Source organism: Amphiura filiformis, chromosome 19 (assembly GCF_039555335.1).
Source record: "Amphiura filiformis chromosome 19, Afil_fr2py, whole genome shotgun sequence".
Taxonomy (NCBI): domain Eukaryota; kingdom Metazoa; phylum Echinodermata; class Ophiuroidea; order Amphilepidida; family Amphiuridae; genus Amphiura; species Amphiura filiformis.
In genome coordinates this window covers 16,798,999-16,815,429 of record NC_092646.1, presented here as the reverse complement: position 1 = coordinate 16,815,429, position 16,431 = coordinate 16,798,999, and the positions used below count along the sequence as shown (strand labels likewise).

Genomic DNA, 16,431 nt, shown 5'->3' with positions numbered 1-16,431 from the left:
CCCAATGCCACTTCTTCATCTTTATTGTGTGGATTATGTCTGTAACTTCTGTTTGGCTCCTGATCCATGCCACTGTTTTCCTGTCCCTTTTCGTGTAGCCCAGCATACATCTTTCCATGATATGCTGTGCAGTTTTCAGTTTTTGCTCCATCCTCTTAGTAAGTGACCATGTTTCAGCTCCATAGGTCATGGCTGGTAGTACACATTGGTTGAAAACCTTTTGTTTCAGACAAGTTAGCATCTTACTTCTCATGATGTCATTGAGCTTGCCAAATGCACACCAACCAGCCCTAGTCCTCCTCTTTACTTCATCCATGTGGTTGTGAGTCATGTTGATTAGTTGTCCTAAGTACACCTTTTCTATTTCTGTGTTCCCTACCATGACCAGCTGTTCTGTGGCTTAACTGGTTGAACATGACTTTTGTCTTTTCATGTTTATCTTTAGTCCCACTTGATTGCTTCTCTGGTTGAGATCATTGATCATTTCTCTTAGGTCTTTAGCATTGTCTGTTATTATGACTATGTCATCTCTGCGAAGCGTTTAAGGTGACGCAGGTTGTCTCCGCTTATGCTAATGCCCTTACTTTCCCAGTCTAGGTGACGTATAATTTCTTGAAGTGCCGCATTAAACAGTTTAGGTGAAATGGTATCACCTTGTCGCACCCCTCGTTGGATAGATATCTTATCACTGTCCTTGTGGAGGCGGATTGTTGAAGTGCCCTTGCTGTAGATAGTATCCAGTGGCGTGTCCAGGGGAGGCTTTGGGTGCTGAAGCCCCCCGCACTTTGTTAAAAATCATGTAAAATCAGCCGTTTTTTGGCGATTTTAGCCATTAAGCCCCCCACATAAATCTGAAAGAGGGGCTGAGCCCCCCGCAGGAAAAGATCCTGGACACGCCAGTGGTATCTATAATCTGGATGTATCCAGGATGGACGCCTTGCTGTTTGAGGGCTGTGATGACTGCCTGGATCTCAATGCTATCAAAAGCTTTTTCATAGTCAATGAATCCAAGGCATAGTGGCTGTCTATATTCACCCATCTGTAGGTATTCATCATTTATCTTTGTTGTTTTTCATTGCATGTAAAGAAGAAGAGGAATGCCTCTTACAGTGAAAAGAGACAACAATATAAAGCCAAAAAACAAAGAACACAGAGGCGCAAATTAAGACAGAAGGTATGTATACAACCATTCAGCCCTCGAATTAAGGATCTGAAGGAGCATGGCAACTTTTTTAAGGTAAGTTGAGAATTGCCTTGGATTTTCACTGAAAAGGCAAGGCAGCACGGCAGTTTGTAATATTCAAGAGGGCATCATGGCAACTGTTGAAAATTTGAGAAGGGCACCAAGGCAATTTCTCAAAAGTGAAGAAAACACACACAGACATAGATAGATGATTTTATAATGAAGGGGTAGAAATGAAATGAAGACCATTTATTTCTTATCTGGCCTTGTTACACTCAGGAAAGTATTTTTGTAACTTCTAGTTTGTTTTGAGATGAAAAAAGTGAACTACTGTATTTTCTTGAATAGTCGCCCCCCCCTCAAATAAACCCCCACAACTTTTTTCAATCAAGATGTTTAAAATATACTGATATTTTCATGCTTTCTTGTGTAGTAAGCTTACCAAGTTGCTCACATGGTCGATACTAGCGTCAATAATCAGCAAAAATCATGGTCGGGAACCCGGAAGTGAACCAGAAGTCGGTGTTTCTAGTTCATAGTTTGTCATTTCAGCGCGAGTTTCAAGCTTACTTAATGATTTTACGGAAATTATCATTCTCAAAATGACATCAAATAAACGCCCCTGTTTGGAAAATGCAATGCCCCCGGGGTGTTTTTATTCGAGGAAATACGGTATTTATCACTTTTTTAGTTTTCAACTCTCTGACAATGATATTGATTTTTCCTGTGTCCTAATTCCTCACTTCACAGCTTGCTGCCTCACAGACTGGCACAGCAAATATGTGTAATACTAATACACCAGCAATGCAGCAATCAGTGGCTGTATCAAGACCAGCAGGGGGGATGAACCTGCAACTGACAAACAAGACCAGCACTTCAAACAAACAAACTAGTGGGTCCAGTAGCAATCAGCCACTCACTTTGCATATTGAACCGCCATCAACACAGCCTTCTACATCCCATATGAATCAACAGGAATCACCGCTAAAGCAGAATATACATGGTCTGGAGGTAGGTAGAAAACAAGTATTTCTACTTGGATGTGTGCTGTATCTGTCAACAAGGCTTTCGGTTAAATTTGGTCTCATATGAAAAGTTTAAATCCTATTCGCCAGCGAAGTGTTACATGTAATCCGATTTTCACCATGTCAACTGGAGCACGCTTTTGAGTTTGCAACAAGATTGAAATGATCACAACAGTCTATGACATGTACTATCAATTCCAAAAGGTGCGTGAACCAGTTACCAGGGAGTTATTTTTTTACGTAACCACTTCGCTGGCAAAATTGCAACCAACCTTGAGTCATAGCTGCAGTCTGGCAACCCTCATCTATTGGTGGTGTTAAAGGTCATATGTATACAAAGTCAAAGGTCATTTGAGGTCAACTTGTAAATAGGCTAAAAATACAAAATTTGGTCTCACATGAACAGTGCAAATCCAATTGCAACCATTATTATGTTTTGATGAATCCAAGTGTGTGAAAACATTGGATCCAAAACATAATAATGCTAAAATTGGACGCTTTACGCCCAATATTTATTGGTGGAGCTATGAGTTTTATAAATATTGGAGGAGACGTAGTCGAGTCTTAATATTTTAAAACTCATGGGCTCAATCGTTTTATATCAAACTGGAGCCAAAGCTGCATTATGGGAACTATCATGTAATGGTGTTTTTCAAGGTCACACACTGAGGTCAAAGGTCGTAGAGGTCAACTTGTTAATTATTATTATGTGGTATTCATCACATCATTCCTATTTTAGTATGATGCTAAAAGGGATTTAGGATCAAATAATTCATGGAGCGGATACATTTTAGTAAAACAATTAGGCAAGTTTAATGCAATACCGTAAAACCCCGTCTACAAGGATATACCTAAGAAACGCCCTCAATAAAATTGGTTGCTTGTTGTATTTGGAGTTTGAGCAAATATATACTGGCACTGGGTGGCTATGCATTCCATCTAAGTATGTTGTAACACCAATCAATTGTATTGACATAATAAGGACTGTTTCAGTATATCAGGATCGTATAGCTCAATTGATAGAGCGTCAGACTTTGGAACTGAAGAGAGCATGGTCCGGCACCGGTTCCGCTTTTTTCATTCTCGTTTAATTTTAACTTTTTGACATGTTCTTTTTATCTTTCTTCAAATCTACCTTTCTACTTTTAATTTTAGGTGCGTTTTTTTTTTTTTTTTTTTTTTTTTTTTTTTTTTTTTTTTTTTTTTTTTTTTTTTTTTTGTTTTTTAGTTTTTTAATAGTTTTTTTTAGTAATTTTGTGGTTTTATAGAAACTAGTAAAAGCATTTATTCTAAATAATAGCGAAACCCACGGTTAGACAGATGTGTTGTAACTACTTGTCTGTCCTCGTCTTTGCAATAAAAACCTATGTTGCACCTTTGTGCCATCCCAATTCTTGAGGTATGGTGCGTTTTTGGCTTAAGCACGATTTTGTTTCTACTTGAAATGAAATCAAAATAAATATTGTTCTGTTGCCACAATTGCAGTTTTTTCAATAAAAAAAATAGATGAGGAATAATAATTATTCCATATTTGAATCTATAGAGGGTATTCATTACTACGTCATTGGTGTAATTGCTCATGCATACAATTCCTCCACATAGGCTGTTTAGCTTATTCATGAAAGTGGCCCCTTGACATGATATAACAGTAACCTTTATGTCATTAGTGAGGCCCACTTACAATGTTCAACACAAAGTGAACAATGCTATAACTTGGAGGACAAACAAACGAACACCGCCAAATTCGACTGATGTGTGTACAACGTGGGAAGCTATGGGGAAATTGAAGACTCGCTCTCTGATCATGCATGTGTTTATGGTTCGGTTAGCGGTTACTTAGCAACTCTAGTTCCGCTTGGGTTTATTGCATACACTCTATTGTCCCATCAAGAATAGAGTGTCTTCAAAAACTTCAATCAATTCATCTGACAAAGGAAACTATTCTGGTCATTCAATTTTGTTTCGCTTGCACCTGTTATATCACAGGCGTTGGTAGAGAAGGCACACTTCTCTTGTCTTCACCAAGTAGTGATGTAAACACTAACATGATTAATTACCATAGCTAGCAATGGACATACACTATTTTTTGTTCCACTTGAACCCATACTATAGGCTATTCGCTGTTGATGTGACGTAATTAATCGGATTAACTACCATAGCAATTGATGAATACAATTTGAATATATAGCCCTGCACTTCATCGTTCACGTGGCACCTATGCATTAAACCATAGTTGTCAAAGAAATGCTAATCACTCGCCATGTAAGATTAGTATTTATGAAAAGAGTGGTATTCAATCTATGTTTGGTGACATACGCGGGTGATTAGTGCAATCTGCTTGATGGTAGTTATTGCGATTATTACGTCACTTCGACAGCGAATTGTAGTATAGACGAATCCAACAAGCCAAGTGATGGTCAGAATTTATTCGGCCATTATACGCTGGTGAAGTTGCGTGATTAATCGGATTAATTACCATAGCAATAGGTGAAAACAATTTTGAACATATCGCGCTGCGCTACAAGCAGGTTACACTCATCACCTGTACTGTGTATGTCTGCAATCATAGATTGAATACAATACTGGTCTTTTCAAAGATCTTACAGGTGCAGCATGATATGGTTCAATGAAGAGGTACCGCCTGAACGTATCAGTGTATAACGCGGTATATTCAAAAATTGTTTTCACCTATTGCTATGGTAGTTAATCCGATTATTACGTAACTTCGCCAGCGTATTGAAATAAAACAGGAGGATGTGAGTTCATAAGGGCAATGTCGGGATAGGTCACAATCGATGTGGAGAGATGAGAGGTCCGACCAACAGCCATAGCGATTCAACTAATTCCAGCGGACGGTCTGTGGCTAGTAAGGAATCGTCTTTGACCACATGCGCAGATCTGTCTCGTCAGGAAGATATTTAATATCCCGAATTTATAATAGGCCTATGCCTACCAGTTCCATCGTATAACCGATCTGCTAGAGAATATTTGTTACCATGTTTAATAAATTCGTATTTATCGTATAATAAAATGTAGCCAAATGTATATTATGTGTCACACGGTTTTCTGCTGAACCACCAGCAGGCTATGTTACCACATCTATGACAATGACAAAGGTGAATTTTGATGATTTTTACGATCGTCCGGATGAGCAAATCACTGAATGGGTCTTTAGTTCCCTCCTCTCCTTATCCTGCCAATATTATATGAATCAAAGAAAATAAAGAAAAATAAAATTAAACAAGAAAAAAAAGACAAAGAAAAGAAACAATAAAAGAAAAACAATAGAATAAATTAAACTAAATATGAAGAAAAAAATGATCACGAAAGGAGTCTTTAGAAAATGCAAGAAAATATAAATGAAAAGTTTGAACAATAGTTTGTTTATAAAAGTTTGTGTGACCGTGATGAGGCTCGAACTCACCATCTTCCGATCTAAAGAACCAAAGTCTTATGCCTTGCCAAGTGAGCTATGCTCGTGAGATGCGAAATAAAGATAACATAATACATTGTATACCTGCTTGTGTCGGTAAATGATTTGCTCAAATTCCATAATGATATAATATTGTGGAGGGCGCTAGCGTGAAATATGCTATCATCACAGTCGCTTCTATTCCTTATAGACGGGTTTCTACGGTATTTTCCATTGTAAGGGGAAAATTTCTGTTCATCTTCAACTCTCTGGCAATGATATTGATTTTTCCTTTGTCCTGATTCCTCACTTCACAGCTTGCTATTACAAAGACAAATTACACTTTTAAAAACATGCTTGTATTCACTTTTCAGTGCTTTATAATGTAAAACAGAAAATCACAGAATCGTCCAATTTGTAACACGGAATTTAAATTTTGTAACACGCAAAAATCATGGCTTTAGTCAAATGAACACATTTCAAATGGTAGGTCTCAACTCCTTGTCGTTTCTGAGTTATGGCTCATTGAATATTTGATGTTTTTTGACACAATTTGTCTACTTCCCATTGAAATACACACAAAATTGTCCTAAATTTCGCATATCAAGCAAAATAACCTTGTGCACAGATTATCAGGAGATCTGTAATAGTTTCAGTGATGAAACTTGGTGGAGAGTAGCACAGCCAGAGGTTCTTGACCTGATTTGCTTTTCAGCGCAAAATTTGCATAATCGCAAGGTCATTGCGAGGTCATTGTGAGGTCATTTAGGGTCATCCGGGGTCAAATCGCCATATATTGTTGCAAATTCATGAAATTTGGTGGGAACGACTATTGTAGGGAAAAAAAAAAATGTCAAGGTCATTTTGGGGTCATCCAAGGTCATCCGAGGTCAAATCGCCATTGATTGTCGCAGGTTCATGAAATTTTGTGGGAATGACCACTGAAACAAGGCAAAAATGTCACGGTCAATTTGGGGTCATCTGGGGTCAAATCGCCATAGACTGCTGCAGGTTCATGAAATTTGGTGGGAACGGCCACCATAGTGAAGCAAATAATGTGAAGGACATTTTAGGGTCAAGTGAAATTGCACCGGTTAAAATGATGGGCGTCAAGGTGGAGGCATTGTGGCCGACGCTTTCCATCGAGAACCGCGCAGGTCGAGAATAATATTTTTATAAATGTGTATTTATTTAATATATTTATTAAAACAGATGAGCAAGATGGAGCGTGTGGGCAATTCATCATATGCATCTCATTTGGCTCTTGAGCTCAACCAACTAAGGCAAGAAAGCTACTTCTGCGATGTCACCATCATTGTGGACGACACCCGATTCCCAGCTCACAAAGCTGTTTTGAGTGCAAGCAGCAGCAACTACTTCAAGCGTATGTTCACCTCCGGATTTCAAGAAAGCACTAGTTCAGAGGTCACTATCCACGCAGAAGGGTCAGCCGAAAGTTTCAAGCAGATACTAGAATTTGCATACACTGGCTACTTCAACTTGTCCGCGACCAATGTGTGCGATATCTTTAGAATGGTGTGTTATATGGACTTCACACAGGCAATCAATGTATGTATTGACTACATCAAAAAGGTGATTAAGTCTGTGAGCGTAGAAGACAGCTTTGAGATGTATCTCCTAGCAAAATCCCGTCAAGACTTATCTGATCTAGCGAAAAAGCTTCAAATTCGACTGGTGAGAGATTCAGGCATGGTAGTAAAGCTGGACAATTTTCTACAAGTTAGCAAGGAGTTCCTAGAGATGTGTTTGAGTGCAGAAGAAATTGAAGTTCATTTATCAACAGAGGAGGAGGTTAGTAATGTATGATCAGCTCATAGGCAAGAATTATGCTGCATAAATTCATCAAAGTGTGTGTCATCTATATACAACACACATAGCGCATTTTGTGTAGGTGCTGCACCCAGCAGTTAATTTGTACACCATTCTATATCAATCCACGATATTAAGAGTCCCACCTATTTATATTTATAGACCTCTTTCAAAGAGGGAGTATGTTTTTCAAATAGAATTGACTGGGGTTAATTATTTTGAAACCCTTAAACTCCCCCTGCATGTGCTTAAATGTGCATGTGGATAACCTTTATCTTCCACAACTGGAGTATTTCAAATGGAAGTTACCTACATGTAAGTGTCTATAAAATTCTATTTGAAACCAATACTCCCTCTGTGGAAGACTTTATCTAAATCTACCATAGGGGGAGTGTGGATTTCAAATGGAATAGCCCATTGGTCCAGTTGGTGCTGTTCACTTCTGGTCCATGAGTATTCAACTTGCCCAAATAATTATATTTTATGAGTAACACCTAAGATTTTCAAAATAATGCCTATATCATTTTTTCACCCTGATGTGGCAGTGACATCAACTCGTGGCAGGCAGCTCTTTTGGGTGAACATGTTTGTGGCTTCTGTAAGCGTGTGTATGTGTACACTAGCACTTTGAGTGAATGATAGTGATTTAAGCCCAAAGAAATGTACGCTAACGTTGTTCTTTTTTAAAAAAGAAAAAAAAAAAAATTTATTTTAAAAAGTCTTTAAAAACTTTTTATCAAGCATTTTATTTGTGATCAAATTAGCGTTATTATACTCCTTCATGTATATGTAATTTTACACAAAATTAGGGTTAGTTTAGGGTTAGTTTAGGGTTTGGATTAGGGTTAGGATTAGGGTTAGTTTATGGTTAGGATTAGGGTTAGCTTACACAAATAATTACATGAAAGATCAACCCAAATTAGCCTCTATATGTTTGTTAATCGTTGGTGCAAAAATTTGACAACATATTTGATACAGATCCTGCAGAGTGTCATGAAATGGCTGAAATATGACTGGAGTCAACGTAAGATGCACACCTTTGATATCTTGAAGAAAATCCGTCTTGGTTTGGTGCCAGCTGACAAACTCAAAGAGATCCTTGGTGACGAAGTACTAGCCATTCCAGAGTGCAAGACCCTGGTGGATGAGGTTTTCAAGTTGCATGCTACCAAGGAAAGTGCCACAGCATGCACAGTACCATTAATTCAGAGTCATCCAGACATGTTTGCCACCAGGAATACTGTTACAGTAAGTATACAGACAAAATCACACCAGCAACCATGGATTAGCTGCAATCTGTGGCCCTTACGGACTTGGTGAGCGAGTATCGCAAGTCCAGCCTGAAGGGTTAGATTGAGCATGCACCTTCTCTGGACACAATACTAAAGTGAGAGCCCAAGAGTTGTGCTATCCTGGAAAGTAATACCGTCTTTGAGTTTTCACTACCCAACATACACGTTTGAGTAGTATTTGCATTACCGGGGTTGTTGTTGATTTAGGGATTCAATCATGTTTCACCGTTTTTCATCACCGATTAACAGCAATGTGTCCTTACATGACAAGCTCATTTAAGGCCTTTTTTGGTCTAGTTTTCAAAAAGAAAAGAAAAAATTGCAGTGAATGGGGCTAAAAATGTAGGCTAAAAACAATAAACTGATTGTGACACAACTGATTTCACATAGCTAAACAATGTAACATGCAAATTTGAAAGAGGACTATAAAATGAGCTCCATGTGTGTGTCTCTAAATATTTACCTACATGTTGACCTTATCCTAGCATGTCTTCTTTTGTTGATTTCTCCCACACTTTGATGGATTTCAATGGGACTTGGACACAATGACCCTTGGGTACATTGACATGTGTGATGCCAACAGGCGCGAGGTCAATAGTCATCTAGGGGTCACTTGAGGTCAATCTGCAAATATGTTATGTTTTTTATAGAACCACAAATGCCCTACAACCGCCCTTTTGGCGTTGACACATTTTATGCTCCACATAATTTACTAATATACTTGTTTTGTTTCGCTTTCAGGAATCGCTGTATCTGTTCCATTTTCCGGAATCTGAGGACATGTATGGTGAACTGAAATGGGTGACTAAAAGTGTGTCACTATGTTACCAGACAAAATTGAATGGTGAATGTAATGAAACCCGGATTGCTGAAATTCCGCGCAGCTTATATTTTCCAAAATGTTCTTGTCCAGATACGCTCTTTGGAGAAATTGTAGTAGGCAATCAGGTTTACCTTGCCGGTGGAGGTGAACATCAGGAGGAGGATCTATGTGTAGGCAATCATTTATTGCGATTTAATCCTGCAACTAATGAGTGGAAGGAGCTCCCTTCAATGTTGCATGCAACAGATTGCCCAATGCTGGTTGAATTAGATGGGTGTATTTATGCAATTGGCCATAAGGATGTTGGGATTGAGCGATTTCATATAGAAAGACAAGAATGGGAGGTAGTGCCTTCATTACCGTACAGATTAAACTACAGTATTGCTGCTGTAGGTTTTGAAGGGTATATTTTTGTTGCAGGTCCGGATTCTGATGCAGTGCAACATACGTATAGATTTCTGGTTTACAACCCTACCCACAGCATTTGGAGTCCAGTTGATGTACACAATTTGCCTCAAAATTTTAAAAGATTTATGGGGTTTAAAGTTCATGAACAAGTATGCTATTGTGCAATATTTAGAAGAAAAGGTGCCCGTAACCTAGGTAAGAAAGTTTATAAAATCAGTTTTGATTTGAAATGTGAAAATCCAAGTGTGAGAATAGGACAAGAAGTCAGTGAGGCCTATGTTCCAACTGATAGCTCATTGGACCTCACATTTGACAAATTGAAATTGAGGCTAGGCGTTACCTTATCATACAGATATTAGTGTGAGGATGATGAAGGTTTAGCTGGGATGAGGACAGTGAAGATGACGCTTAAAGACACTCGGAGATCCGTCGCTGTGGAATCCCATGGGATACTCAAGTTTGGTTTCGGTAGAGGTGTGGACCCATCAATATACTAATTTTTCCCAAGAAATTTGGACCTATCAATATATCAAAAGCCAAAATGTTTGGCCGAATTAAACCCAAATTGTAGCTTGCACAAATTCTCCCAAAAATTTTTGGGGAAATATCGAAAAAGCTAGATTGAGGCAAAATTGGGTCTATTTTCCGAAATAATTCACTTTGAAAAAAGGACCCATCAATATACCAAAATTGACTTTGAAAAAAGAGTCATTGATATACCAAACGACCGAAAATGCTACCCATGTTAGTGGTGCGTCCAGGTATGGTCATTTGTACTGAGTACCCTTCATACTGTGTTTCTTACTACTGATTACATTGAAGAGATTAGCTTTGAAGAGACTATGGACTCACGTTGGCCCTGTCCTGTGCGTATCACTATTGGAAGTCGGCGGTATTCACAGAATTAAAACCAGAGACTCAGGACTTGACCGCCATCTTGATACAGGCATGGAGCAAAAATTGTGGGTATTCCCTCGGAATGCGCTCGAGGCATTCGTTGTCATGCAAGCGCGACATCGATGATGGGCGCATTTGAGAGACGCACTTCATGCGACCTGCACGCGAGTACCAAGACGCTTTGAGATGAGACGCAGAATTGTTTTCGTTCGTCTCCGCACACCGTCGGTAAGGACCCGAATACCCCCAATTTATTTCCCATAGCTGACGGCACGATTTTACGTGGCGGTATAAGGAGTCCCGGTTCTCCTTCTCTAATTCTGTGGCAGTATTAGATTGCCACTCTTGGAGACCAAATAATGTACCTCCAGTTCAAGTATACACTGATCAGTCATGGTACACCATTTTGACCTTAATCCGAGAAAAAGAAGATGGAGAAGCGACACTCCGTACAATTTACATGCAAACGGCCTATACCGATGTAAGGACAGAAAATGTGACTCTCGCGCTAGTCTCCCACACTGACACTCATCGTTCATACCGCCAGGACCACATAATTAACCGGTTGTGCAGGAGACCAGCTCAAGAGGCACATTTTTTTGTCTTCCGGAGTGTCGCGGTCCTGCCTTAATGGAATGGCAGTACAATACAACGTCCATTTGGCACCACTCAGGCAGTGACGTCAGTAGTTTCTGTGCATGTCAGGGGTCGGGTGTGATTTATCAGGATTTTTCCTGATTTCAGGATTTTTTGTGACCAAAATTTCCGCAATTTTATCGATTTTCAGCCTGATTTTGTGTGTTTTAGCCCAATTTTACACTATATTTCAGGATTTTTTTATTACTTTCAGGATTTTTCCTGAAAAGATAATCACACCCCTGGCATGTACAGATGCACCACCTTTGATAGTGCATGTAAACATGCTAGTTCTTTGAGTCAATGCACAAATACTCACTGAAGCATGCACTGACATCACTGCTTTGTGGAACTCAAAAATCCCGAGGTTGTGAAACACACCTACTGGACCATTTAAATTAGTGAATTGATGCTGGTTTCATACTTTCTGCTGGTTGCCGCTGAGCGTTGTGATGCTTTATCATGCCACTTGTACTTTTTTGCACGCGGAGGGGCACGCTGCTGAGCTACAGCGGCATGACTATGAGAGCCAATGTTGCCGCTCAGCACCGCCAAAAAAGCACTGCTCCCGAGTTGACTTGAATTCAACTCCAGTGAATCTGCCATCTGCTAAGCAGTGGAGTGATCGATATATCGGATTTTCGCTCATCAGCGCCAGCGTTTCTGAAGCAAAATTGTTGTCAAAGCGGCAAGCAACAGCTAGAAAGTATGAAAACATATCATTAGGCTAGGATTGTTCTCAGGCATGTAATTTTGACAACAATCAGAGAATCAATTCTTGCATTGATACTCCTAAAATAGCTTTGCAAGAATCAAAATTGATTGTGTACAAATTTGAGTAAAGAATATGTGTATCACCTGGTTCATTTGCCTCCTTTCCTCCATTGAGAAGAGTTCATGCAAAACCCTGACAGAAAGATTAATTGATTTTACCTAAAATTATTTATCTGATGAGGAAAGTCCACTGCTGCCTCCGTCTGGGTATGCCTTTGTTCAATCACCCATAATATGAAGAAGTAATTTCCGCCGGTGCTTTTTACTTCCCTCCCTCCATAGAGCAGGGGCATAGCAAGCAAGATGGCCAGGGAGGCCATGGCTGCCCCACTTTCTGCAAGGCGCTTACGGTATGTTGTTATATCGGCGCCGGTTCGCTATCTCTAAGGACCGCTATCTCTAAGGTTCGCTATAACTCATTTTTAAGTCAGGCCCGCTATCTCTAATTTAAAATAAGGCCCACTATCTCTAATTTGAAATAAAGTTTGCTATCCCTAATTTTAAATAAGGTTCGCTATCTCTAATTTAAGATAAGGCCTGCTAAAGTGAACCTTATTTAAAATTAGAGATAGCGGGCCTTATTTTAGATTAGAGATAGCGAAGCTTATTTAAAATTAGAGATAGTGGGCCTTAATTAAAATTAGAGAGAGTGGGCCTTATTTAAAATTAGAGATAACGAACCTTAGGTATAGTGAACCTTAATTAATTAGTAATAGTGAACCTTAAATAAAATGAGTGATAGCGAACCTTAGGTAAAGAGAACTTCAATTGCAATTAGTGATAGCGAACCTTAGAGATAGCGAACCTTCAATAAATTAGTGATAGCGGGCCTTATTCAAAATTAGTGATAGCGAACCTTAGAACTAGCGAACCTTATTCTGAATTAGTGATATCAAACCTTAGGAGTAGCGGACCTATTTTTAGGTGTAGCGAACCCTTTTCTCAATTAGAGATTCTCATATCCATAGACTTAAAACGTTAATGATAGCGATCCTTAGAGATAGAGGGATGTTGCTGTTATATCTTGATGACAGGATTATTAACCTGTGTTTAATATGCATGTTAAAATAAATCATATGTGACTGGACACTATGAATCAGCTGTAAACTTGGCCCCCGGTCAATTTTGTTTTATTTCGTGTTTAGAAAATATATATCATGAACTTTAAAATAGTATATCATTTGACTTCAAACGATATGCAGAAGGGGGGTTATGGTTTGTTGAACTCTGCTCCTTCAACAAAATGGTACCCTTTTCGGTTCTATATGTGTCTCTTTTTCCCATTTGGTGCCGGTAATAAAGTCATAATTGGCGGCCATTTCAAATCATCCCCGGGTCAACGAGGTACAGGAATGTCCTCTCATTGATAATTGATGGTTATACATACCTAGACAAAATACAATGCAATACGCCGTAGAAGTGACGTAGTTTATCGGATTAACTACCATAGCAATAGATGAATACAATTTTGACTATTCCGCCCTGCACTATAACGTTCACCCGGTACCGATGCATTGAACTATAGATGTCACAGAAAGGCTGATCACTCGCACCTGTAAGATAAGTATCTTTGTAAAGAGCGGTATTGTATTCAATCTATGTTTGCCGACATACACAGGTGATTAGTGCAATCTGCTTGTAGTGCAGGGCGGTCTATTCAAAAATTGTATTCATCTATTGCTATGGTAGTTAATCAGATTATGACGTCACTTCTACGGCGTATTGTAACACATCACTTGAACAGGATTTAGCCAAAGCAAACAAAGACTAGAGCTATTTAATGATTTTATATGTAGAAGATTATTATCCTCTTCAGCAATAGGATTATTGATTGGTTTTAACGCTATCAAATGAAAAACATGTCGCGCCTATTGAGACACCTATGAATACAACTTGCGGTACATTTTGCACTGTATCTCAGAATACAATTCGCTGAGTTTACGGCTCATTTGTAGTGTCCACTCACTCACATGTGGCTTTGGTCATTATGGCACAATCAGTGTGTTGAAAATGCCCCCCCCACCAAAAAAAAGTCTGGTCTCAAACACCCGCACATATTGCTATGTGAAATCCATTTGGCGCTACGCGTTAGCCATAAAATTATTTTTTTTATCGTTTGCCTCATTTTTATGTTCAATTTTTTTGGATATTTTCAGTATCGTATCGCGATCCAATTTTGTCTTTTTTTGCAGCTTGGTTGTTGTTTTTTTGCACACGTTTTGCCATGATTGTAAAAGAGATACAGAAAACTATTCATTGTGTAGGTCTATTTATATTACTATGTTTCTAGTTTTGTATATCAAAAAGTACATAAACATTGTGCCTTAAAAATATATCGCATATCGCATGGCTCATTTTCTGAACCAAAATAAAAGCATAGCACTTAACTTTTTTACCAAATGTGTCTGAGACAGACTTCCTTTCTTTTTTTTTGCCCAATGTTATTGTTTGTAATTTTATTGATTTGTTTTCCTCAGAATATGTTAATTATATACTAAGTATATATTATAGTGTAATGGACATTTTATTTTTGAACAAATCATACAAACCAGTGACATACAATACATGAAAAAGGTTTGTATAGCCCCCTCTCGAACACTAGTGCATTACGTATTGAGGGCTTAGTACATGAAAGCAGAGAAGATGTAAGAAAAGGAGGGAGAAGAGAATTACATCCTTGAGATAATCCCGTAGGTAATCCTGTCACACCTATTCATACTGTCATTTCATCTTTTCTGTTTCTGTTTCCGGTTTCGGTTTCGGATCTCATTGTTATTTTGAAGTGTTAGCATGGTACGTGTGAACAATCCTTTTATTCTAGTCTTTTGTTGACTACAGAAAAGTTGAATGAAGATAACTTCTGTTTCGGTTTTGGGAGTTATGTTAATTTCTGACATGAAAAAAAGTGAGATGAGAGGGTTGATGCTAATCTAGACAAAAGAAGTGTCTAAATTTTACGGTCGTAAATTCGCGATAAATTGTGCGGCTTCAATTGACTTGCGTTGGGTGTATAGGTACTCCAGCCTAAGCGGGAGTAGATCGTGAATATAGCCCAGCGTAGAAATATACATTAACATGATTAATATAAATTAATCAATAGTAATCAGTGTTGCCAAGAATTATGTATACTTGTTCGAGCAATCGCTCAAAAATCGGTCATATTATGATTATGTAGTGATTAAACAGGGAATTATTTTCGTCCCAAATACACCTTAAAACTTGGTAATATGCAATACCAGAGAAGTGCGTTGAAGTGAAACTAATAGGATTTCTTTCATTGGAATTGGTAATCTGATAATTGCTTCAGGCAAAATTGCCAGACTCAAATCTATTTTAAATGTATATTATTTGAGATGATGAGACGAGGAGAGGAGAGGAAAAGAGAGGAGAGGAGAGAAAAGAGGGGGCGAGAGAAATAAGGGGGCGAGCAGAGCAGGGAGGAGTTTATTCCGTTTATTTTGATTTTTACACGTTGATCATAGGCCTACATAGGCTAAAACAGTGAGAGGGGTGAGAAGGGTAAAGGAAATACAACATCCAATATAATTCAGATATCCACATAATTCAAAAGATGGCATAGGTGAGAGGGGGAGAGGACTAGAAAGAGAAGAAAGCGAGAGGAGAAAAGGCGGGGGTCCTTTTTTTTTAATGTCATAGTAATATGGACCATAATGACACCAAATTTGCGTTCGGACCTGATGTAGGCCTATCCTAGTTAAATGACTGACATGAGTAAGTTTACCCACTTGAGACGCCAGTGTTGCATATCATTGACTTATCCAACCTTTATTGACAGACATAAGTGTACATCCATATCAAAACGATGCACTTGTCGGCTGCTACATGTGTCTCATTTCACATAATATAGCTAGGAATAAATACCAGACTCGACTCAAGTGGAGGTAACTTCCAATCATCCCAAGTTACATGGTTAAGGAATGTTATATGTTTCCTAAACCATGTGACTTGGGGATGATTGGAAGTGACCTCCACTTGAGATGAGCCTGTATTTATTCCTAGCTATATTATGTGAAATAAGACACATGTAGCAGCCGACAAGTGCATCGTTTTGATATGGATGTACACAATAAGTATGATTGACAGCACCTATTATTACCTCTTCAAATGAGAAGCATGATGCCCCAACGTAA

The 16,431-nt window shown here is 38.7% G+C and overlaps 1 protein-coding gene across 1 annotated transcript; it reads left to right on the top strand.

Annotated features, from left to right (window-relative positions):
- Positions 1–928: 928 nt before the first annotated feature.
- LOC140141593 (kelch-like protein 32) lies at positions 929–12,751 on the top strand. Its single transcript, XM_072163505.1, has 6 exons — positions 929–1,012; positions 1,088–1,174; positions 1,934–2,194; positions 6,833–7,432; positions 8,429–8,698; positions 9,484–12,751. Exons 1-6 carry the CDS (start codon positions 929–931, stop codon positions 10,330–10,332), a joined length of 2,151 nt encoding a protein of 716 aa, XP_072019606.1. The 3' UTR covers positions 10,333–12,751.
- Positions 12,752–16,431: the final 3,680 nt, after the last annotated feature.